At 43.3% G+C, this 22,293-nt stretch overlaps 1 protein-coding gene across 3 annotated transcripts in view; it reads left to right on the plus strand.

Moving 5' to 3' along the window:
- Window positions 1-22,293, plus strand: part of phip (pleckstrin homology domain interacting protein) — a 323,766-nt gene that overhangs the window by 9,916 nt on the left and 291,557 nt on the right. For all 3 annotated transcript variants that reach the window (XM_072499823.1, XM_072499824.1, XM_072499825.1), the window contains exons 5-6: window positions 1,758-1,908; window positions 2,008-2,106. In XM_072499823.1, coding sequence (XP_072355924.1) covers window positions 1,758-1,908; window positions 2,008-2,106 — 250 coding nt within the window. The remainder of the gene's footprint in view (window positions 1-1,757; window positions 1,909-2,007; window positions 2,107-22,293) is intronic.

Here is a 22,293-nt window from a genome sequence, read left to right on the forward strand (position 1 = left end):
AACCCCGGCTTATCCAGTATTTGCTCTTAGCTAAAATTCTCCATTCCTCACATCCTAGTTAATCTCTCTAACCACTCGGATGCAATCAAATCCTTCCTTCATTGTGCTGACTGGTAACTCTAGCTGTAGTCTAAATTAGTCTTTTATACAGTTTTATCATAACCTCCTTGCGCTTATTCTGTGCCTCATCATTAAAGGAAAGAATCCTGTGTTCTTTCTTGACCACCTTATCCACCTGTGCTACCTCCAGGGATTTGTGCACATGCACTCCCAAAGTCCCTTTGTTCCTCCACACTTCCCACTCTTACCTTTTGTTGTGTTCTTGCTTGTCTGCCCTTTCCAAATGTACTACGGCAAACTTTTTCTCTGGATTGAATTCTATGAGTCACTTTTCTGCCCACCAGATGAGTTCATTTATATCTTTCTGCAGTCACTTTTTTTTCACTATTAAACAAGGCCAAGTTTTGTACCCAAATGTACTCTATGCTGGGTAACAATTTAATATTACGATCTCTAGAAATGCTTTGATATTCAAATGTTCTGGAACAATTTCATGTCATCATGAAATCACCTTCATCATGGGATGATGAAGGTGATAACTGCTCTTTGCAAGCTGCTGGCCTCTTGTTTATCAATGCACACTGCACAGTGTTATGTGTAAGTCTTGCTCAATTTATGACCTAAATATCTGGAGTCACATGTAGGCCTCACGAAGTAAGGATGGCAGATTTCCTTCCCTAAAGTACATTAGTGAACCAGATGGGGTTTTACGGCAATTGACAATGGTTTCATGGTTTAATTCCAGTTTTTTGTTATTGAATTCAAATTTCACCATCTGCCATGGCAGGAATCGAACCTGAATCCCCAGAGAATGATTCTGTGTCTCTGGATTACTTGTCCAGGGACAATACCACTACACCACTGCCTCCCCATATGTAATGAACTATATTACAAAATACACATATATGACTCAGTAGATGAAGCGATGGCACTTGCTGCTGACCTCAAAGAAAGTAGCCTGCAAAGATCACTGATCCCTGTGGCATAAATGTCCCCATTCCTGACACTGTTTTGAATCTAGCATCATGCCGAGGGACCTCCAGGTGTCCTGTAACAGTGACATAATCAAGCAGGATAAGCAGCTAACCACATTGAAGTATATTCATGCACAGAAAACCAGAAAGTAAAATGCATTGATAATCCTTTCCTTTATTATCATTTTGTAAAGAGCAAAATAAATGATCGTGCCATACATCTGGGATTAAAGCAGAAGTTGATTATAAAATCTTTTTAAAAATTAGTAATTTGGGGCAGAATTCGGAAATTTATATTCCACAAATGTAATGGGAGGTTTTTCAGAAGTAATCATGAACATAGCATGCCACTTTGAAACCCACTTTCACCTTATTCAACAAGATCAATCTTTTTAAGGGTTTTAACAACAATTTTAATAGTGCAAAAGAGCAAGACCTTGTCAATTCAGCGATCTCTTTTTGATTGTAGCCTGCAGGGATTTCAACCGTGTACCCTAGAGAGAAGCATGGAATCACTGACAACAACCTCGGATTTCCGTGCTTAACTGTGCACGTCTGTATTCCAGAATTGCTGTCAGTTTTAGAGGATAAGGATGGTGAACGCTGACAATTTCACCACTGTTTCTGCTGCAGAATCGTCTTGTGTAGCGTGTGAACCCAAGTATCTAATAATTTCTCATGGTTATTTCTGATGACAATTTTTTTTTCTGTGTATTAAAAAAGGTGAAAACTCATAGACACGTAGCTCCAGATCATCTTCTTCAGATATGTCAGCGACTTGGACCTCTCTTGGAGAAAGAGACCCCACAGAGTGTCCCAGGGGTGCATTCGTTACTGGGAGCTGGAAGACAGTCTATGCTTCGAACAAACAAAAGTATGAGCCCCTCAGCAGTAAAAAAAAATACATAATTTTTCTCTCGTGGTGATTTGTTTTGTGATGATTCTGGATTTTTTTTAATTTTATAAAAAACAGGTTGTAAACATGTCGTATGGAAAGGATCGGCACTTGCAGCATTGCATCGAGGGAGGCCTCCTGAGCCACCAATCAATTATGGTAGCCCACCTCATATAGGTATGTTTATGTTGCCGCTATAATAAAAGCAAAACACTGAATGCTTCAAATCTGAGATAAAAACAGAAGATGCTGGAAATTGAGTCTGTGGAGCATCTGTGGAGAGAGAAACAGTTAATATCTTGAGACCAAGACGACGTTTCTTCAGAATTGTCAGGCCTGCTGAGTTTTTCCAGCAGTTTCTGTTTTTAAAAAATTATATTTATGTTGGCAATGTTCTCGATTATATTTTACATTATCATACCGAGTAAGGTGAGGAATGGCAAAACTGGTCGAATTTCATAGACGTTTTGTGCATCATCAGGTTTGACATGTTATTAGAGCAAAATAGGTAAACGTTACCTCACCTTCTAGCTCTGCCTTAAAGATATTCAAAATCTCTGCTTCCACTGCCTTTTGAGGAAAAGTTTCCGAGACTCATGACCCTCTGAGAGAAAATAACTCTTCTCATCTCTGTCTTAAATGATTCCTGCCAGAATGGATGATTTCACATTATAATTAATTTGCCAGATTTTTGCCCTCTCACTTAACCTATTTATGTCCCTTTGTAGCCTCCTTAAGTCCCCTTTGCAATTTACTTTCCTACCTACCTTTGTGTCATCAGCAAATTTAGCAACCACTCCTTCAGACCCTTCATCCAAATCATTTATATAATTTGTAAAAGTTGAGGCCCAGAACTGATTCCTGTGGCACACCACTCGTCACATCCTGCCAATCAGAAAATACCCATTTATGCCAACTTTCACAGTATACTACAGTGCAGAAGAGGCCCTTCGGCCCATCGCGTCTGCACCGATGCATGAAAGGCCCTGACTTGCCCACCTAATCCCACTTGCCCACACTTGGCCCATGGCCTTGAATGTTATGGCGTGCCAAGTACTCATCCAGATACTTTTTAAAGGATGTGAGGCATCCGGCCTCTACCACCCTCCCAGGTTGTGCATTCCAGACGTCACCACTCTCTGGGTAAAAACATTTTCCTCAAATCCCCCCGAAACCTCCCACCCCTCACATTGAACTTCTGTCCCCCCGTAACTAACCCTTCAACGAAGGGGAACAGCTGCTCCCTATCCACCCTGTCCATGCCCCTCATAATCTTGTATACCTCAATCAGGTCATCCCTCAATCTTCTGTGCTCTAGAGAAAACAACCCAAGCCTATACAACCTCTCTTTATAACTTAAAATGTTCCATCCCAGGCAACACTCTGGTGAATCTTCTCTGCACCCTCTCCAGTGCAATTACATCCTTTCTATAATGTGGCGACCGGAATTGCACACAGTACTCCAGCTGTGGCTTCACCAAGGTGCCATACAGCTCCATCATGACCTTCCTGCTTTTGTAATCTATGCCCCGATTGATAAAAGCAAGTGTCCTATTTGCCTTTTTCACCACCCTGTTAACCTGCCCTTCTGCCTTCAGAGATCCATGGACAAACACACCAAGGTCCCTTTGTTCTTCAGAACGTCCCAGTGTCAGACCTTTCATAGTATACTTCCTTACTAAAATACTCCTTCCAAATTGTATCATCTCACACTTTTCAGGGTTAAATTCCATCTGCCACTTATCCGCCCATTTGACCATCTCGTCTATATCTTCCTATAACCCATGGCAGTTAAGCTCACTGTTAACCACCCGGCCAATCTTTGGATGATCTGCAAACTTACTGATCCTACCCCCCACATGGTCATCTATGTCATTTATATAAATGGCAAACAATAGGGCGCCAGCACGGATCCCTATGGGACGCCACTGGTCATTGGCTTCCAGACACTAAAATAGGCATCGAACATCACCCTCAGTCTCCTACCTCTAAGCCAATTATGAATCCATCCGATCAAATCACCCTGCATCCCATGTGCATTTGACCTCTTAATACGCCTCCCATGTGGGACCTTGTTAAAGGTTTTGCTGAAATCCATGTAAATCTCATCAACTACACTACCCTCTTCTATACACTTGGCCACATGCTTAAAAAATTAAATCAAATTTGTTAGGCATGACCTCCTTCTGACAAAGCTATGCGGACTATCCCTGATCAAACCTTGCCTCTCCAAGTGGAAATAGATTCAGGTACCCGAACAGGTGGCGGAATGTGGCGACTAGGGGATTTTCACAGTAACTTTATTGCAATGTTAATGTAAGCCTACTTGTGACGCTAATAATAATAATAATTATTATTCTTCTGTAGGTTTCCCCACAAGTAACTCTTTCCAGTCTGCCTTGGACAGATCCTGCCTTATTTTATTAAAATTACTCTTTCCCTAATCCTAAACCTTTTTTGCAACTTGTCTATTTCTTTGTCCATAACAATTTAAATTGAACCATGTTGTAGTCGCTATCATTAAAATACTCCCCCACCAACACCTCCACCACCTGTCCGGCTTCATTCCCCAGAATTAGGTCCAGCACTGCACCATCCCTTGTTGGATCCTCTACATATTGAGCTAAAATGTACTCCTGTAAACATTTTAAAAACTCTACTCCATCCCTTAACATGATGGCTATCCCAATTAATTTTGGGAAAGTTGAAATCACCCACTATAATGACCTTATTATTATTTTAACACACATATTTGCTCCACAATTTCCCGCTGACAATCTGGGTGTCTATAATAAACACCTAGCAACGTAGCTGTCCCTTTTTTATTCCTAAGCTCTACCACAAAGCTTCATTTGATGCCCCCTCCAAGATATCATCTCTCCTTACCGCAGTGACTGCCTCCTTAACTAATAATGCAATGCCTCCTCCTCTTCTACCCCCTCCTCTGTCTTGCCGGAAGATTCTATATCCCGGGATGTTGAGCTGCCAATCCTGTGTCTCACTCAACCATGTCTCTGTGATACCTATTATATCATAATTACACATGCCAATCTTCGCCCTTAACTCATCCGTTTTACCTTTAATACTCCTGGCATTAAATAGAGGACATCCAGCCTTGTCTTACTCCCTTGAAACTTACTACTGCTATATTCCTTCTGACCTGATTTATTTTCTATGTTATATTGTATCCCTATTCTGTCTGTGCCCCATCCCTCTGCCAACCAGTTTAAACTCTTCCCAACAGCACTAGAAAACAAGCCAGCAAGGATCTTAGTCCTGCTCTGGTTTATATTTAGACTGTCCCGCTTGTACGGGTCCCACCTTCTCCAACAATGGTCCCAATGGTCCAGGAATCTAAAACCCTCCCTCCTGTACCAACTCTTAAGCCACTCATTCATCTCTGCTATTCTCCTGTTCCTGTACTCACGAGCGCGTGGCACTGGGAGTAATCCAGAGACTACAACCCATGACGTCCTGCTCTTTAGTCTGTTGCCGAATTCCCTGAATTCTTGATGCAAGACCTCATCCCTCTTTCTACCTATGTCATTGGTACCAACATGTACCATGACCTCTGCCTTATCACCCTTCTCCTTCAGGATGCCCTGCAGCCGTTCAGTGACATCCTGGACCCTGGCACCAGGGAGGCAACACACCACCCTGGAGTCTTTTTCACAATCACAGAAGCGCTATCTGTGCCCCTGACTATGGAGTCCCCTATGACTATTCCTCTTCTGCACTTTGACCCTCCCTGCTGAACAACAGAGCCAGCCGTGAATACACTGCTGTGGTTGTTGCTAACAGTTAGAGCACTGCATTTCAACACTAATTAATTAAGTCAAAAACTTTGTTTCCTGTTAGCCAGCCGATCTTCTATCCATGCCAATGTTACCGCCCACTCCATGAGGTTTTAGTCTACCTCTGATGTGGCACCTTATCAAATGAATTTCGTACTGAATGATAAGGAGGTTTGTATTGTCAACTAGTGACTAGTAGAAGTAGAATTAAGACTGCCCACATTATATTACGTACATCCGAATCGAGGATTATAGCCCGAGAGACATCTGCGGGCTCTGCATGAATACTGCATGAAATGGACAAAGCAATAAGGGGTGATGAGATTTGGATGGTCTCGAAATGTAAAAGGTAATAGGAATGAACAGTCTTTACATGGAAACATGCATGAAAGTGAATTACAACACTACATCTGATATGTGGTTAATTCCTGGAGATGGTCAAGAAATTTAGTACAATCATTGTTTGGGATTTTGCCAGTTGAATGTTGATCAATGGAATAAAAGAAAGAAGGGGAGGGCTAATTATCCATGAACAAGTGAATAATCCAATTTTGTTGAATAAGTTTGATGATAAGAAAAGTGGGAAAATTATTATTCATAACTATCAATACCGGTAGGGCTCCGCAACCAAATGACATAGTCAGGAGGTTGAGAGGTCAAGGCCCATTCCAGGTCTTGAGCATGTCATTTTGTTTCAATGCAGTGGCGAGTACAGCACTGTCAGCGGTGCAGCCCTTCAGATCCCGTTTGCCTGTTCCAGCAGTTCATGTGGATATTAAATATCCCATGACACTCCAGAGACGTGCACGTGTCTACCCAGAGTCCTTGTGATCCGCCTTCGCTCAACCAAAGCCGCTAAAAACAGATTAGCTGGTCATTCAACTCGTTGCTGTTTTTAGCAACTTGTATGCAGAATGGCTGCAAAGTTCATCTTCATAAGTCATTGCTCTTCAAAGTAATTCAGTGTACGTGGAATGCTTTTTACAATGTTTCTGAGATACGTGAGAATAGCTTTCTAAAATAGTTCGATAGCGCTAAAAGGTTGTAACCGTGATTATGCTAAGGTGGGGTAGAAGGAAATGTGACCTGATCCAAGTTTGTTTTTGTGGTACTTCTGAAAAGGTGTAGCATCTAGGGTTAGTAATCATACGGTAGAGAAGTAGAGGATGTTTATCCACAAGTGAGACTGACTTCAGATGAGGATCAGTTAGAAACATTGTGATGCTAGAATGCCTCAATTTGAAACGTCAAATCTGAATGCTATTAGGGGTAAGTAAAAAACCTAGGAAATCAGGCAAACACCATGGCAGAGAAATATGTTTGAAGAAAGTTGAAACATATTCAGTTCTGTTAAATAATATGTTATTAGTAAGATTTAGAGTACAGAAGCAAAGTGAAGAGAATAAGAAACAAGAAAATTTGTTTCAAGCAGTAATCCTGGATCTCCATTGGCATCAGCCCTGGTGAGCCTGTGAACCCCCCTCAACCAACCAACCACCACCGCCACCAAATAAAAATCAGCAAAGCACTCGAGGATAAATACTGACCAAAATCTGCTATAAAATTGCCAATAATCTGGGTCATGAAAAAGTGGCAAGTGGCCCCTCTTTTAAAATTCTTGTGATCCCTGGTAGGGTGAGTGAACCATCAAGCATAAACATGTCTGTTTGACTTTTAACCAATTATCAAAGCCCTTAATGTTTGCATAGAGTAAAATTTCTGCTACAGGTTGGTCAGTGACATGAACTAAAGGGTGTTCAACCAGTTCTCTCTGTACATAACCAGCGGGATTCTCCCTTCTGGGGACTAAGTCCTATGCCGGCGGGGGAACTGGTGCCAACCACTCAGGCGTCAATAGCCGCCGAAAGTGCAGAATTCTCTGCACTTCTGGGGGCTAGGTGGATGCCGGAGTGGATGGCGCCGCTCCAGCCGGCGCCGAAGGGACTGCGCGAGTTCACGCATGCGCCAAATGGGCGGTGTGATCTCGCGCATGCGCGGAACCGCCGCCGTGGTTCCGCGCATACGCAGATCGGCCGGCATATTTTGCCGCATGAACAGGGGGTTCTCTTCTCCGCGCCGGCCATGGCAGAGTCCTACAGTGGCTGGAAGGAAGGAAGGTGTGCCCCACGGCACAGGCCCGCCCGCAGATCGGTGGGCCCCGATCGCGGGCCAGGCCATCGTGGGGGGCACCCCCCCGGGGTTGGACCCCCCACCCCCGGGACTGCCCCAGCTGACTTACTTGCCAGGTCCCGCCGTGTGAGACCATGCGTAACCCACGCCGGCGGGACTGGCCAAAAATGGACGGCCGATCGGGGCCTGGAGAATTGTGGGGGAGTCGCTGCCAACGGCCCCCGACCGGCATGTCGTGAACTCCGCCCCACCCGAAAACCGATGCCGTAGAATACGACAGCCGGCGGAGGGGCGGGATTTGCGTCACCCCCGGGGATTCTCTGATCCGCCCAACATGTCTGTGCGTTTATTTTGCTCAATATAATTGCCGTTACATTAGTTGAATATTTAAGCCCGTGCCTTTTCCAGTTTGCTGAATTTTCTGATGGAAATTTGTACTTCTCTTCCTTTATTACGAATCACTCCACTGACATGGACATCAGTATGGTCTGGATGAGTCTAAGTAGCAATGGCTGAAAATTATACATCACCATTGTTTTTATAGGGGACGACAGGGCCATAATATTTCAGAGCCAAACTCATAGAGCATAAAATCCCCCACAGTGCAGAAGGAGGTCATTTTCCTCATCGAGTCGGCACCAACCCTCCAAAAGAGCACTCAGGCTCACCACGTCTTATCTCCTATCCTAACCTGCACATCGTTAGACTGTGGGAGGAAATCGGAGCACCCAGAGGTAACCCATGCAGACATGGGAAGAAAGTGCAAACCCACACAGACAGTCACCCAAGGCCAGAATTTAACCTGGGTCCATGGCACTGTGAGGCAGCAGTGCTGACCATTGTGCTATCGCACTGTGGTAAGATTCCCAGCAGGGACTCCTGGGGAGGTGGTGGAGTAGGGGTATTGTCACTGGACTATTATATTTTGGAACCCAGGTTCAAATCCCGCCACTGCAGATCGTGAAATTTGAATTACATAAAATGTGAATTAAAAGTCTGATGATAACTATGAAATCATTGTCGTAAAAACCCATCTAGTTCACTAATAACCTTTCAGGGAAGGAAATCTGCCACCCTTCCCTGGGTCTGGACTACATGTGACTTTATCATCCGCAGCAATGTGGTTGGCTCTTAACTGCCTCTTCAATGGCAATTATGGATAGGCAATAAATGCTGGCCCCGCCAGTGACACCCAATTCCTATGAACAAATGAAAAAAAAAGGAAGTTTTGCACAAATAATGTTTTGAAGCACATATGCCACAATTATGGGGAAAATACAAATGTGTCCAAAATGATGATGCAAATTTCCAGCAAGTTCTGGCCCAGTATGTAATAAGATAGTTTGAAACATTGTGATCATCTGATGAATTTTGTTACAGGTGGGGCTGTTTGAAGGAAAATTTGCAGATGTGTAAAATAGACTAAGACGTCATCTTAAGCAGAAAGTTGGGTGTAGTGCCAATTGCAAGGTGCATAAGCCCAATAACATTTTATTGACTTAATAAAAGCATTAATTGCATTGCATGCCATTTCTCACTATTGAGCTTTTTGAGGAGAAAAAGAAAATACTGGGAGTTCATAGCAAGTTAACAGCACCTAAAAGGCAAAGATTGGTTAATCTGCTAGTTGGGATCCTCCATTAGAACCATGTTTTTTCCTGCTCTTTAACAGAAAACATGTTGAGCAGAAACTTAACTTGACCTGCCAACAGGGCCAGGTCAGGGATTGGGTATTCTGTGGTGGGCACCTCACCTGACTACTTTCCACTATCTGCATGGCAGAAGGATGGGGGAATACACTCAAGTTACCTGAATGAATGAAGCTCCAATAAGGCTCAAGAAGCTTGATACTATCCAGGATAAAGCAACCTTCTTGATTGGCACTGCATCCACCACCTTAAACATTCACTCCCTTCACTATTGGTGCACGGTGGCAGCAGTGTGTACTATCCAGAAAATAGATTGAGCAACTTGCCAAGGCTTCTTCATCTGCATAATCCAAACCTTGCAATGTTTACTGCCAAGAAGAACAAGAGAAGCAAAAGCTTTTCCAAGATAGCCTTCAAGTAATACACCATCCTGACTTGGAAATATGTGACTATTCCTTCCTTACCTGTGGATCAAAACTTTAGACCCCATTCCTAACAGTAATATTGGCATACCTACACCAAGTATACTGCAGTGGTTCAAGAAGGTGGCTCACCACCACCAGTGCCTCGAGGGCAATTGAGGATGGAAATAAATGCTTGCTTTGTCAGCAAAGCCACGTACCATGTGCAAAAAACACACAAGTGCTGGTTATTGAACGTTTTTCCATTTTAGGTTCCCTGTTTTAGCATTCAACATTGTCGTGTCTGAGCAAAGACCACTCTATTCTTCCCTAAGCTCAAAAGAATGCCCCTTCTACACCAGTATGTTTTATTTTCCATTCTCTACCTAACATCCTTAAACATCTGTCTTGGTGATATTACCAATTCATGCCAAATTAATGACAATATTGTGCTGTGGGTCCAAGTTCACAGTGATCTGGATTAAGGCTGACTAAACTGATTGTTACATGTCATCCTTAATAGCACCAAAATGGGACACTATTTGGCTAGTTAAGCTCCTGAAGATGACAAAGGTGGTAAAATGAACACTTACCCAAAGAGACATGTATTGTTATGGATTGACATGGGTTAAAACTAAAACAAAATAGACAATGCAGGAATGACAGTATGCACCCATAGAAAATGGTGAACAATGTGGGTGAATAGAGACTTGAGATTCAAGTTATTAACATTTTGAGTAGTTAGATTTAAAAAAAAAGGCAAACAACATTTTAGGTTTTATAAAATAGGAGTAAAAGAGCAAATAAGTTATCATTTGAATACAGCATTGGTGAGACCACTGATTACTGTGTGCAATTTGGACATCAAATTATTTAAAGGACATTAAAGCTGTGGGAAGCACTGATTCATCATAATGATGTGAGAGGTGGGACACTAATTCTGAAAAGAGATTTGAGGTATTAGGACTACATCCACTGGAGCAGAAAAGGCTAATAGGGATTTAGGTTGGGATACCAAGAGGTGCAAGTTACATTACAGTTGTATAAGGCACCACATCTTGCGAAGGATTCATTGCTGTCGGATGGGGTACAGTACAGATTCACCAGAATGAAACTGACACTAAAAGGGTTAAAGTATGAGGAAAGGTTACACAGATTAGGATTGTATTCCCTTGGTTATGAAAGATGAAGGGGTGATTTAATAGAGGTGTTAAAGATGATTGAATGATTTTATAGTGTGGATAGAGAGAAACAAATTGATCTGGTAGGTTAATCCAGACCAATGGTATTGAAAGCTGGAACTCTTTTCCCTTAAAAAAAATGAGACTAGGTCAATTGAAAACGGAGAGTAGCAGATTTTATTAGGCTAAGGTATTGAGGAAAAGGAGTGAAGATGGAGATCAGTCATGAGCAACAGACTTGAGGGGGAAAATGGTGTACATCTGTTCCTGAGTTCCTATTTAATAGAGGGCATTAGTTTCTGAAGGATTTTGACGGAAAGATTATGTCCTTGAGTTGGTGAAATGATGATTGAAGGGTCACTAAAACAGTGAATCTTTTCTGAAGATAGAGAAATTTGTCTTCACAGAAAGTTGTTGGAGCGTGAAATGCTTTGTCACAAGGAATGGTTGAGATGGTAAAGTAGTGGTAATGTCACTGGACTAGTAATCCAGGGGCCCAGAACAATGTTCTGGGAACATGAGTTCATGTCCTATCATGGCAGCTGGTGGAATTGAATTCAATTAATAAATCTGGAATTGAAAGCTAATCTCACGATTATTGTCAAACCCATCTGGTTCACTAATGTCCTTTAGAGAAGGCAATCTGCCAATCTTACCTGGTCTGGTCTGCATGTGACTCAAGACCCGCAGCAATGTGGTTACCCCTTAACTGTCCTCTGAAATAGCCTTAAAACTAATCGGTTCGAGGGCAACAAATGTTGCCCGTGCCAGAATCCTATGAAAAAATAAAAAAGAGACCATTTCATCCTTAACGGAAAATTGGATAAATATTTAAGGGAGGGAGACAAGGGACGGAAGCAGGTGAGACAACTTGCAGCACATCGGAAGTTTCTCTCCAAGCCACTCACCATCCAACTTGGAAATATATTGCTGTTCCTTCGCTGTCGCTAGGTCAAAATCATGGAACTGCCTCCCTAACAGCACTGTGAGTGTACCTACACCACATGAACTTCAGCAGTTCACGAAGGCAGCCTATCACCACCTTTTCATGGGCAATTAGGTATGGACAATAACTGCTGGCCTAGCTAATAGGCCCACATTCCATGAAAGAATTTTAAAAAAGATGAGATTAGTGTTGAATTGCTCCAGCAAAGAACTGGCACTGACTCCATGGGCTGAGTGGTTTAATTTTGTTCTTTGAAGAAGAAGCAATAAATTGATGAAAGAAATGTCATGAATGTTGTCTATTTGGATTTTTCAAAGGTAATTTGAGAAGGTGCTGCAAAGGAAGCTTATCAATGAAATTAAGACACCTGAAATTAAGAGGAGAATTTGAACCTTGCTGTAACTAACAGCTGTATTTGTGTGGATAAACATAGTTTTGAATCCTGGGAATGAATGAATGCAAACCCCATGTAGATTTAACAGAACGTTATTTAATTTTTTATTTTCCCCAGTGCGTTTTTAGAGGATTTTGAATGGCGAATATATCTAACACTGTCTTTCCCAATCAGCAGTCATTCTGATAGCAATAGGGCAGGTGGTAGTGAATAGCATGAAAGGACATAAGTATTGAGGTAAGATTTTGGCAATCTAAGAGAATCTGGGAGTGTTCTCTTCAAAGCAGAGCAGGCTAAGGGGAGATTTGATAGAGATGTTCAAAATCATGGATATTGTAGTAGGGTTGGAAACCGAAGGATACATTTAAAGTTGTCGACAAAAGAATCGAACAGATGCGTTTTGTTTTTGCAGTGGGTTATCGGGAAAGCGCGGCGTGAAAGGGTGCAGCGGTAACTTTCAAAAAGGAATTGGATGTACCAAGGAACATTTGCAGGGTTATGAGGAAAGTAAGGGATGAAATTAACTGGGTAGCTCATTCAAAAGACAAGCCTCTGCCTGTGCTGTAATGTCCAGTGTTCTTTAATGTTTCAAAAGTCACTTTTTTTTTTTGCTGAATGTTAGTTCAGGACAAACAATTTTATTGTTCTACGTCTGATGCAATGCTTATTCTTCGATCTTTTCTGAAATTAGGATTATGTGACAGCCCGTGATATATCCAGCGAAATGGAGTACCCATGACCATTGGTCAATGTCTAAGATACTAGTGGAATTCTATTGCATTGCAGTTGGAAAGTCAGGACAAAGTGATTTCTTTTTGTATTAGGGACGCTAATGGCCATCACTAATGGGCAGCACTGATGGGCAGCACGGTAGCATAGTGGTTAGCACAATTGCTTCACAGCTCCAGGGTCCCAGGTTCAATTCCCGGCTTGAGTCACTGTGCGGAGTCATCACATTCTCCCCGTGTCTGCGTGGGTTTCCTCCGGGTGCTCCGGTTTCCTCCCACAGTCCAAAGATGTGCAAGTTAGGTGGATTGGCCATGCTAAATTACCCTTAGTGTCCAAAATTGCCCTTAGTGTTGTGTGGGGTTACTGGGTTATGGGGATAGGGTGGAGATGTGGACCTTGGGTAGGGTGCTCTTTCCAAGAGCCGGTGCAGACTCGATGGGTCGAATGGCCTCCTTCTGCACTGTAAATTGTATGCTGTAAGTAAGTCGAAATGGAGTAGAGACACAAATGAATCGGGGGGTACAGATTCACTAATCATTCAAAATAGCAGCGCGAGTTAACAAAGCCATTACAAAATGCAAGCTAAATAATGGGATTAATTTCTAGAAGAATACAATTCAGAAGCTGAGAAGTTAAGTTAATCACAAATAGAATCTTGGTTCCACCACACTTGATGTCCACAGTTCTGGCCTCCATATTGCAAAAAGGAGAATGTGCAAAAAGGATTGATGGGGTTGATTACAGAACTGAGACGTTATAATTTATCAGGAAACACTGAATAGGCCGGGGCTCTTTTCCCTACAAAATAGAAGGCGGAAGGGTGACCTGATAGAAGTCTTGCGTTTTGATAGGATAGATGTAGGGAAAATGTTTCAATCTGACCAAAATTAGAAGCCATAGAGATAAGATAGTCATTATTAAATGCAATAATGTATTAATGCAGTGTAGTGAGAATATAGAACTCACGACCTCATTGAATGATTGAGGCGAATAGTGTGGATTAATTTAAGAAGTTAAATAAATACATGAAGGAGAAAGGAATAAAAGGGTATATTGACAGGGCGAGATGAAGTAAGGTGGGAGGATAAACACTAGCATAGACTAGTTGAGATGAATGACTTGTTTCTCTCCTGTAAGTAATTCTCCGCTATGTATTTAATTCTCTGTGTGGCCAAAATCTGAAGCTCAGTCTGGTGGTAGAAATGTGTAGCTGGAGATGTAAGAGGATGTGGTAGGAATAACCTGTAAAATTGATCTCTTGGTGACACACACTCAGAAAAGTTTAATAAATCATTTACACATTGAACGGGGGTGAGCTGAAGCAAGCGAAGAAGACAATAATAAGTGATTGTTTCAAAATTACCGAAGGTGAAGAATGTGATTAGTATGCTGAGAGGTTGCCTGAATGGTTTCGTTTGAAGATTAGGTCTCAGGGTCTGTAAATTCCAGAGCTGAAGTAGCTCTATCCACTGTTAGACGTGTTTAGCGTTAGGAATGACTGTGTGGGAGACAGAGAGAGACAGACCAACAATGATGATGCTAATGCACAGCATGGATATCCCATGGATAACAAATTTAGGATATTTCTAGAAATGCACATTGAACATCTTCATTTGAAAATAATTTACAGAAAATCCTCATAAGTGCTTTCTTGCAGTAAGGTTGAAAACCGTGTCTGTTGATAGGATTGAAGCTAATGGTGGAGATTTAGGATAACAACAGGTTGGTTGGACTCCATCACAAGCCAAATATATAGAACAAGCATGAAGGATGAAATGATCCTTATTTTTGCAGTTTCTGAGCGCTCGTCTTCAAAATCAGTTCACTGGGGATTTGTGGTAAATAACCAGATAAATTGCAAATTGTTTAAACCTGTACATGTAATTGTTTCTGTGTTTTGAAACGTTTGTAAGGCTTTTTATAGTTTTAACCAGCCTGACAGAACAAACCTGCACATTTTCGCGGTTTGAGGTTATAATTTAGAAGCCCTCATAAAATTCTATCTTTGTTAATTCACCATTGATGGCAGGAATTATTTGCAGTGGTTGTTAATTCACAGACCATCAAGTGTTCATACAATGAGCACTTGTAGCACAATGGTACAAAATGCTACGGTCAGACAGATGGTTATTTAGAATATGCATCCTTTTTAATGTACACTTCTTAAATATGACTCCTTTTTAATATTCCATGACACTTGAAGAATGAGATGTGATCTTTTTGAAACATATAAGATCCTGAGAAGACTTGACATTGTGGATGCTGAAAGGATGTTTTCCCTTTTGGGAGAGACGAGAACTAGGGGAGAAAGTTTAAAAATAAGGGATTTCCCATTTAAGACTGAGATGAGGAGAAATACCTTCTCAAAGCTGAGAGTCTATGGGACTCTCTTCCCTAGAGAGAGGTGTGGGCAAGGTCAATGCAGTTTTAAAACTGAATAAGATAGACTCTTGATTGATAAGGGAATCAAAGAGTATAGTGATTGGAAGGAAAGTGGAGTTGAGGCCACAATCAAGTCAGCTATGGTCTTTTTGAATGGCTGAGCAGGTTTAGGAAGCCTGATTCATCTGTTCGTAAAGTGAGGATTTCGGACAGGTTTACTTTGGATTCGGGTGATAAGATTTTCAATGATTTTTGGTATCATTACAGTCATTGTTTTAATACAATACGTACACTTCATCTTTTAGAAGTAAGTAGGTACTATCATGAATGTTTTGAGTTTAATTCATTGCAGAATATGGTATTAGGGGAAATAATTTTTTTAAATTTGTCATGGTACGTGGGCGTCAGAGGCTGTGCCAGCATTTTGTGCCCATCCCTAATTGCCCTTGAGGGGGGCAGTTAAGAGTCAATCACATTGCCGTGGGTCTGGAGTCATATGTTGGCCAGACCAGGTAAAGGTGGCAGATTTCCTTCCCTGAAGGACATTAGTGAACCAGATGGGTTTTAATGATAATCGACAATGGTCACCATTAGACTTATAATTGCAGATTTTTTAATTGAATTCAAATTTTGCCATCTGCAATGGCGGGATTTGGCTTTAAGTAAATGCATGAAGGTGTATAAAATATTTGTTTGGTAGTATAGTTTGCTGTAAAAAGACATTTTGTCAAAACTTTTCATCTTGCACTCATCAGGACAATCACAAGAATACCAATTTTCAGGGAAACAAACAGTAACTTTATACTGCATGAGAAGCGAGTGCTAATTGGTTGGCAAGTGGATTCCGATTGGTAAAGGCGTTGCCATGGAGAATGCACCAGTTAATGTTGACTGACAGTTAACTGCCAGACATTGTTTGAAAATTTAAACCAGGCATATTAACTCTGATTGGTGAAGGCATTGCCCCAAGGACTGCTGCACCAGCGAATGGCCATCACTTATTTTGTTTAGTAGAAACAAGCACAATGTGTATGCATATTCTTCCTGCCTACAAAGAACGGGTACCTGTGTATTAATATATGCAGCTTCCAGTGGACAGAAATGCACTACACTGTGGTTGTTAGTGTAATTCGTAGCACACTCCAGGTGGTGGGGTTCCCAGGTATCTGCTGCTCTTGTCCTTTTAGATGGTAGTGGTTATGGGTTTGGAAGGTGTTGTCCAATGAACCTTGGTGAGTTACTGCAGTGCATCTTGTAAATGGTACACATGGCTGTCACTGTTCGTCGGTGGTGGAGGATTTGAATGTTTGTGGAAGGGAGAGCAATTATGCGGGCTGTTTTGTCCTGGATGGTGTTTTGCTTCTTGTGTGTTATTGGAGCTGCACTCATCCAGGCAAGTGGAGATTATTCCATTACACTCCTGACTTGTGCCTTGTAGGTGGTTGACAGGCTTTGAGGAGTCAGGAGGTGACTTACTTGCTGTAGGATTCCTGTCTTTACCTGCCACAGTATTAATGTGGCTAGTCCAGTTCAGTTTCTGATCAAAGGTAACCCCAGGATGTTAATTGTGGGGAATTCAGCGATGGTAATGCTATTGAATGTCAAGAGGTTGTGGTTAGATCCTCTTTTGTAGGAGATAGTCATTGCCTGGCACTTGTGAGGTGCGAATGTAACTTGCCATTTGTCAACCCAAGCCTGGATATTGTCCAGGTCTTGCTGCATTTGGACATGGACTGCTTCATTAACTGAGGAGTTCCGAATGGTGCTGAACATTGTGCAGTCATCCGCAATCCGCAAACATCCCCACTTCTGAATTTATGATGGAAGGGAGGTCATTGATGAAGCAGCTGAAGATGTTTGGGCGTAGGTTACTGCCCTGAGGAACTCCTGCAGTGATGTCCTGGAGTTGAGATGATTGACCTCCAAACCCCACAACCATCTTCCTTTGTGCCAGATATGACTCCAACTAGCGGAGAGTTTTCCCCCTGACTCCCAAAGACTCCAGTTTAGCTAGGGCTTGATGCCATACTCGTTCAAATGCTGCCTTGATGTCAAGGGCAGTTACTCTCACTTCACCTGGCATTCAGCTCTTTTGTCCGTGTTTGAACCAAGGCTGTAATGAGGTCAGGAGCTGAGTTACCTTTTTTAAAATTTGTTCATGGGACAGCATTTATTGCCCTGGAGGGGGCAGTCAAGAGTCACCCACATTGCTGTGGGTCTGGAGTCACATGTAAGCCAGACCAGGTAGGAATGGCAGATTTCCTTCCCTAAAGGACATTAGTGAACCAGATGGGTATTTCTGACATTTATAATTTTTAATTCCAGATGTTTTATTCAGTTTAAATTCCATCACCTACCATGGTGGGATTCGAACCCGGGTCCCCAGATCATTATTCTGGGTCTCTGGATTACCAGTCCAGCGACAATACCACTAAGCCACTGCCTTCCCTTGCGGAATCCAAACTGAGAGTCCGTGAGCAGCTTATTGCTGAGTAAGCGCCACTTGATCCGACTGTTGATGATTCCTTCCATCACTTTGCTGATGATGGAGAGTAGACTGATAGGGTGGTAATTGGCTGGGCTGGAATAATTCTTTTTCTTGTGTACAGGAAACACGTGGGCAACTTTCCACAATGCTGGGTAGATGTCAGTGTTGTAGCTGTACTGCAACAGCTTGGCTAGGGGTGCGGCAAGTTCTGGAGCACAAGTCCTCAGTACTATTGCTGGGATATTGCTAAAGATTGTTGCAAATGCCTCAGCCTTGTCTTTTGCACAGATGTGCTGGACTCCTCCATCATTGAGGATGGGAATATTTGTGGAGCCTCCACCTCCAGTGAGTTGTTTAATTGTCTGGACTGGATGTGGCAGGACTACAGAAGTTTGATCTGATGCGTTCATTGTGGAATTGCTTAGCTCTGTCTATTACCTGCTGCTTATGCTGCTGGTGCACAAGTAGGCCTGTGTTGTCGCTTCACCAGGGTGACACTCATTTTTTGGTACGCCCGAGTTGCTCCTGGTATGCTGTCCTGCACTCTTCATTGAACCAGGGTTAAAAACCTGGCTTGGTAGAGTGAGGGATATGCTAGGCCCTGAGGTTACAGATTGTGGTTGAATACAATTCTGCTGCTGCTCTTGGCCCACAGTGCCTCATGGATGCCTAGTCTTGAGTTGCTAGATCTGTTCAAAGTCTATCTCATTTAGCACGGTGGTAGTGCCACACAACATGATGGAGTATATCCTTAATATGAAGACAGGACTTTGTCTCCACAAGGATTGTGCGGTTTTCACTTCTACCGATACTGTCATGGACAGATGCATCAGCAGAAGGCAGGTTGGTGAGGATGAGTATATATGAGTGGTGAGAATAAAGTATGTTTATTCCCTCTTGTTGGTTCACTCACCACCTGCTGCAGTCCCAGTCTAGCAGCTATGTCCTTTAGGACCCGGTCAGCTCGATTTGTGGTGGTACTACCGAGCCAGTCTTGGCGATGGACATTTAAGTCTCCCACCCAGAGCATAGTCTGCGTCCTTGCCATTCTTGGTTCTTCCTCCAAGTGATGTTCAACATGGAGGAGTACTGACTCATCACCTGTTGCTCAAGTCTTTTGAGCTACTTTACCCTTCCAGGGCACTCTGAGGTAGACTGGGCACTTATTGGTCTGCAAATGACGGCCTTCGGCCCATTTTTGAGTTTGCACGACATCCAGTGTGAAATGTTCTGATCAGCATGGCCATTATCACGCAGGATGCCTTTGTTCCCTATTTTAACCTCAAGCTTGCATGGTAAACAAGTGGTTTGGACACTATTTGTAAATTTGCTGATAAGGACAATCTTAGAGCATATAGAGCAGGCAGGATCCCAATGTGTATATTGACCAGTGAAGGTAGGTTCCAGTGGACTAGGTTGGAGAAAGCCCTAGCAGATTTCTCACTAGTATGTTGATATCAAAAGTGAATACAGGAAGGAAGAAGTTAAAAGCTTTGACAAAATTCATTTTTTCAGCAATACTATCGATGTATAAATAGAATCCATAGAATTGCTACAGTGCCACTCAGCCCAGCGAGTCTGCACCAATCTATCTCCATAATCCTGTAATCCCACCTAACCTTTGGGCACTAAGGGGCAATTTAGCATGGCCACTCCATCTAACATGCACATGTTTGGACTGTGGGAGGAAATTGGAGCACCGGAGGAAACCCACGTAGACACTGGGAGAACGTGCAAACTCTACACAGTCACCCAAATCTGGAATCGAAACATGGGGCCTGGCACTGTGAGGCAGCAGTGCTAACCACTGTGCCTCATTGCTGCGATGAATTTAAATGCCATCAACTGCCATGGTGGGATTGAACCCAAGGCCCAGTGCATAAGCCTTGATATCTGAATTACTAGTCCAGTGACATTACGACTACACCACTGTCTCCCTCCAGCTTTAGGTACATACATTAGCATTGTGTGGATTTCTATCCCTACCTTTATTTAGTGTGTATTGCCCTGAGAGAAGCTCAAACATGTGGATTCACTGTACGCAGCCTAATTGAACAAACTTTATTTAGAAACATAGAAAATAGGAGCAGGAGATGACCATTCGGCCCTTTGAGCCTGCGCCACCATTCATTATGATCATGACTGATCATCCAACTCAATAGCCTGACCCCGCCTTCCCTTCCCCATAACCTTTGAGCCTTTGATCCCCTTGGCCTCAAGTGCTATATCTAATTGCTTTTTGAAAACATTAGGCTGGATTGTCCAAAAATGGCGCTATGTCCCCACTCCAGAATAAAAATGCTGGCGTTTCACTCTTGACTTTCCTTTAAAAAAAGTCAAAAGCGATTCTCCTACCTGCAGGGGTTTAGCAGGGCCCCGGAGCTCTGGCTGCGGATACGGGCCCCTGCACGTCCGGTCGGGAGTCCGCTCGTGCGCACGGAGGCGGACTGCAGCAGTCGCTCCGTGCGCCATGGCGGACTCGGTCCGCGGACCGACATCGACAATGTAGGCCCCCCCGAGATGGGGCGCGCCTGTGGATCCGAGCCGCCCTATCGCTGTCCTGGCCGCCCATGAGGCCCCCATCCGGTGCTCGATTCCGCACCCCCCACCAGGACAGCCATGTACTGAGTCCGCAGCCGCCACCCGAGGTTCCCGACTGGCAATACGTGGTTAGAACCACGCCGTCGGGAACTCGGCCGGTTTAGCCCGGGGTATCGCTTGGGGGGGGGGGGGGGGGTGGCGGCTCAGTCAATGGCCCCCCCCCCAGCTGCGCTGTGTAATCCGCGCGCGAGCGATTTTCCACGGAGAATCGCGGGAGTGGCGCCTTGCACGATTCCAACGTAAACATTGATTCTCCGCCACCACGCCAAATGCAATTTTGGCGCGTGGCTGCGGAGAATCCAGCCCATGGTGTTTTGGCTTCAACTGCTTTCTGTGGTAGCGAGTTACACAGGCCGACCACTCTCTGGGTGAAGAGCTCTCCTCATCTCAGTCCTAAATAGTCTACCCGTATCTTCAGACTATAACCTCTGGTTCTGGACACCCCCACCATCGGAAACATCCTTCCTGCATCTACCCTGTCTAGTCCTGTTAGAATTTTATAGGTTTCTATGAAATCCAGCCCCCACCCCCCAGTTTTTCTGAACTCTTAAGTGAGTACAATCCCAACTGACTCAATCTCTCCTCATACATTTGTCTTGCCACCCCAGGAATCAGTCTGGTATACCTTCTCTGCACTCTTCCGATATCAAGAACATCCTTCCTCAGATAAGGAGACCAAACTGCACACAATATTGCAGGTGTGGCCTCACCAAGGCCCTGTATAATTGCAGCAAGACATCCCTGCTCCTGTACGCAAATCCTCGTCCTATTAAGGCCAACATACCATTTGTCGATGGTGTACGAAGACACCAAGCCTTGTTGCACATTCTCCTCTCCTAACTTATGGCCACTCCGACAATAATCTGCCATCCCATTTATGCTACCAAAGTGGGTAACCTCACATTTATCCAAATTATACTACATCTGCCATTAATTTGACGACTCACTGAACTTGTCCAAATCACACAGAAGGATCTCTGGATCCTCCTCACAGCTCACCTCCCACCCAGATTTGTGTCATCCGCAAGGTTGGCGATATTACATTTAGTTCCCTCAACTAAATCATTAATATATATTGTGAATAGCTGGGGCCCCAGCACCGATCCCTGCGGTACCCCACTAGTCACTGCCTGTCATTTGGAAAAAGACCCATTATTTTCACTCTTTATTTCTTGTCTGCCAACCAGTTTTCTATCCATCTCAATACACTACCCCTAATCCCATGCACTTAAATTTTACACACTAATCTCTTATGTGGGACTTTGTTGAATGCCTTCTGAAAGTCCAAATAAACCACATCCATTGGCTCCCCTTCATCAACTCTACCAGTTACATCCTTGAAAGGTTCCAGGAGGTTTGTGTGGCATGATTTCCCTTTCATAAATCCATGCTGACTCTGTCCGATCCCGCCACTGTTTTCTAAGTGCTCTGCTCTGAAACCCTTGATAATGGATTCTAGAATTTTCCCACATACTGGTGTATAATTCTCTGTTTTCTCTCTACCTCTCTCTTTAAAAAGTGGAGTTACATTAGCCACACTCCAAACTGTCGTAACTGTCCCAGAGTCTATAGAATCTTGGAAGATGATCACCAATGCATCCACTATTTCTAGATCCACTTCCTTAAGTATTCTGGGATGTAGATTATCAGGATCTGGGGATTTATTGGC

Source organism: Scyliorhinus torazame, chromosome 4 (assembly GCF_047496885.1).
Source record: "Scyliorhinus torazame isolate Kashiwa2021f chromosome 4, sScyTor2.1, whole genome shotgun sequence".
In the NCBI taxonomy this organism is placed as follows: Eukaryota; Metazoa; Chordata; class Chondrichthyes; order Carcharhiniformes; family Scyliorhinidae; genus Scyliorhinus; species Scyliorhinus torazame.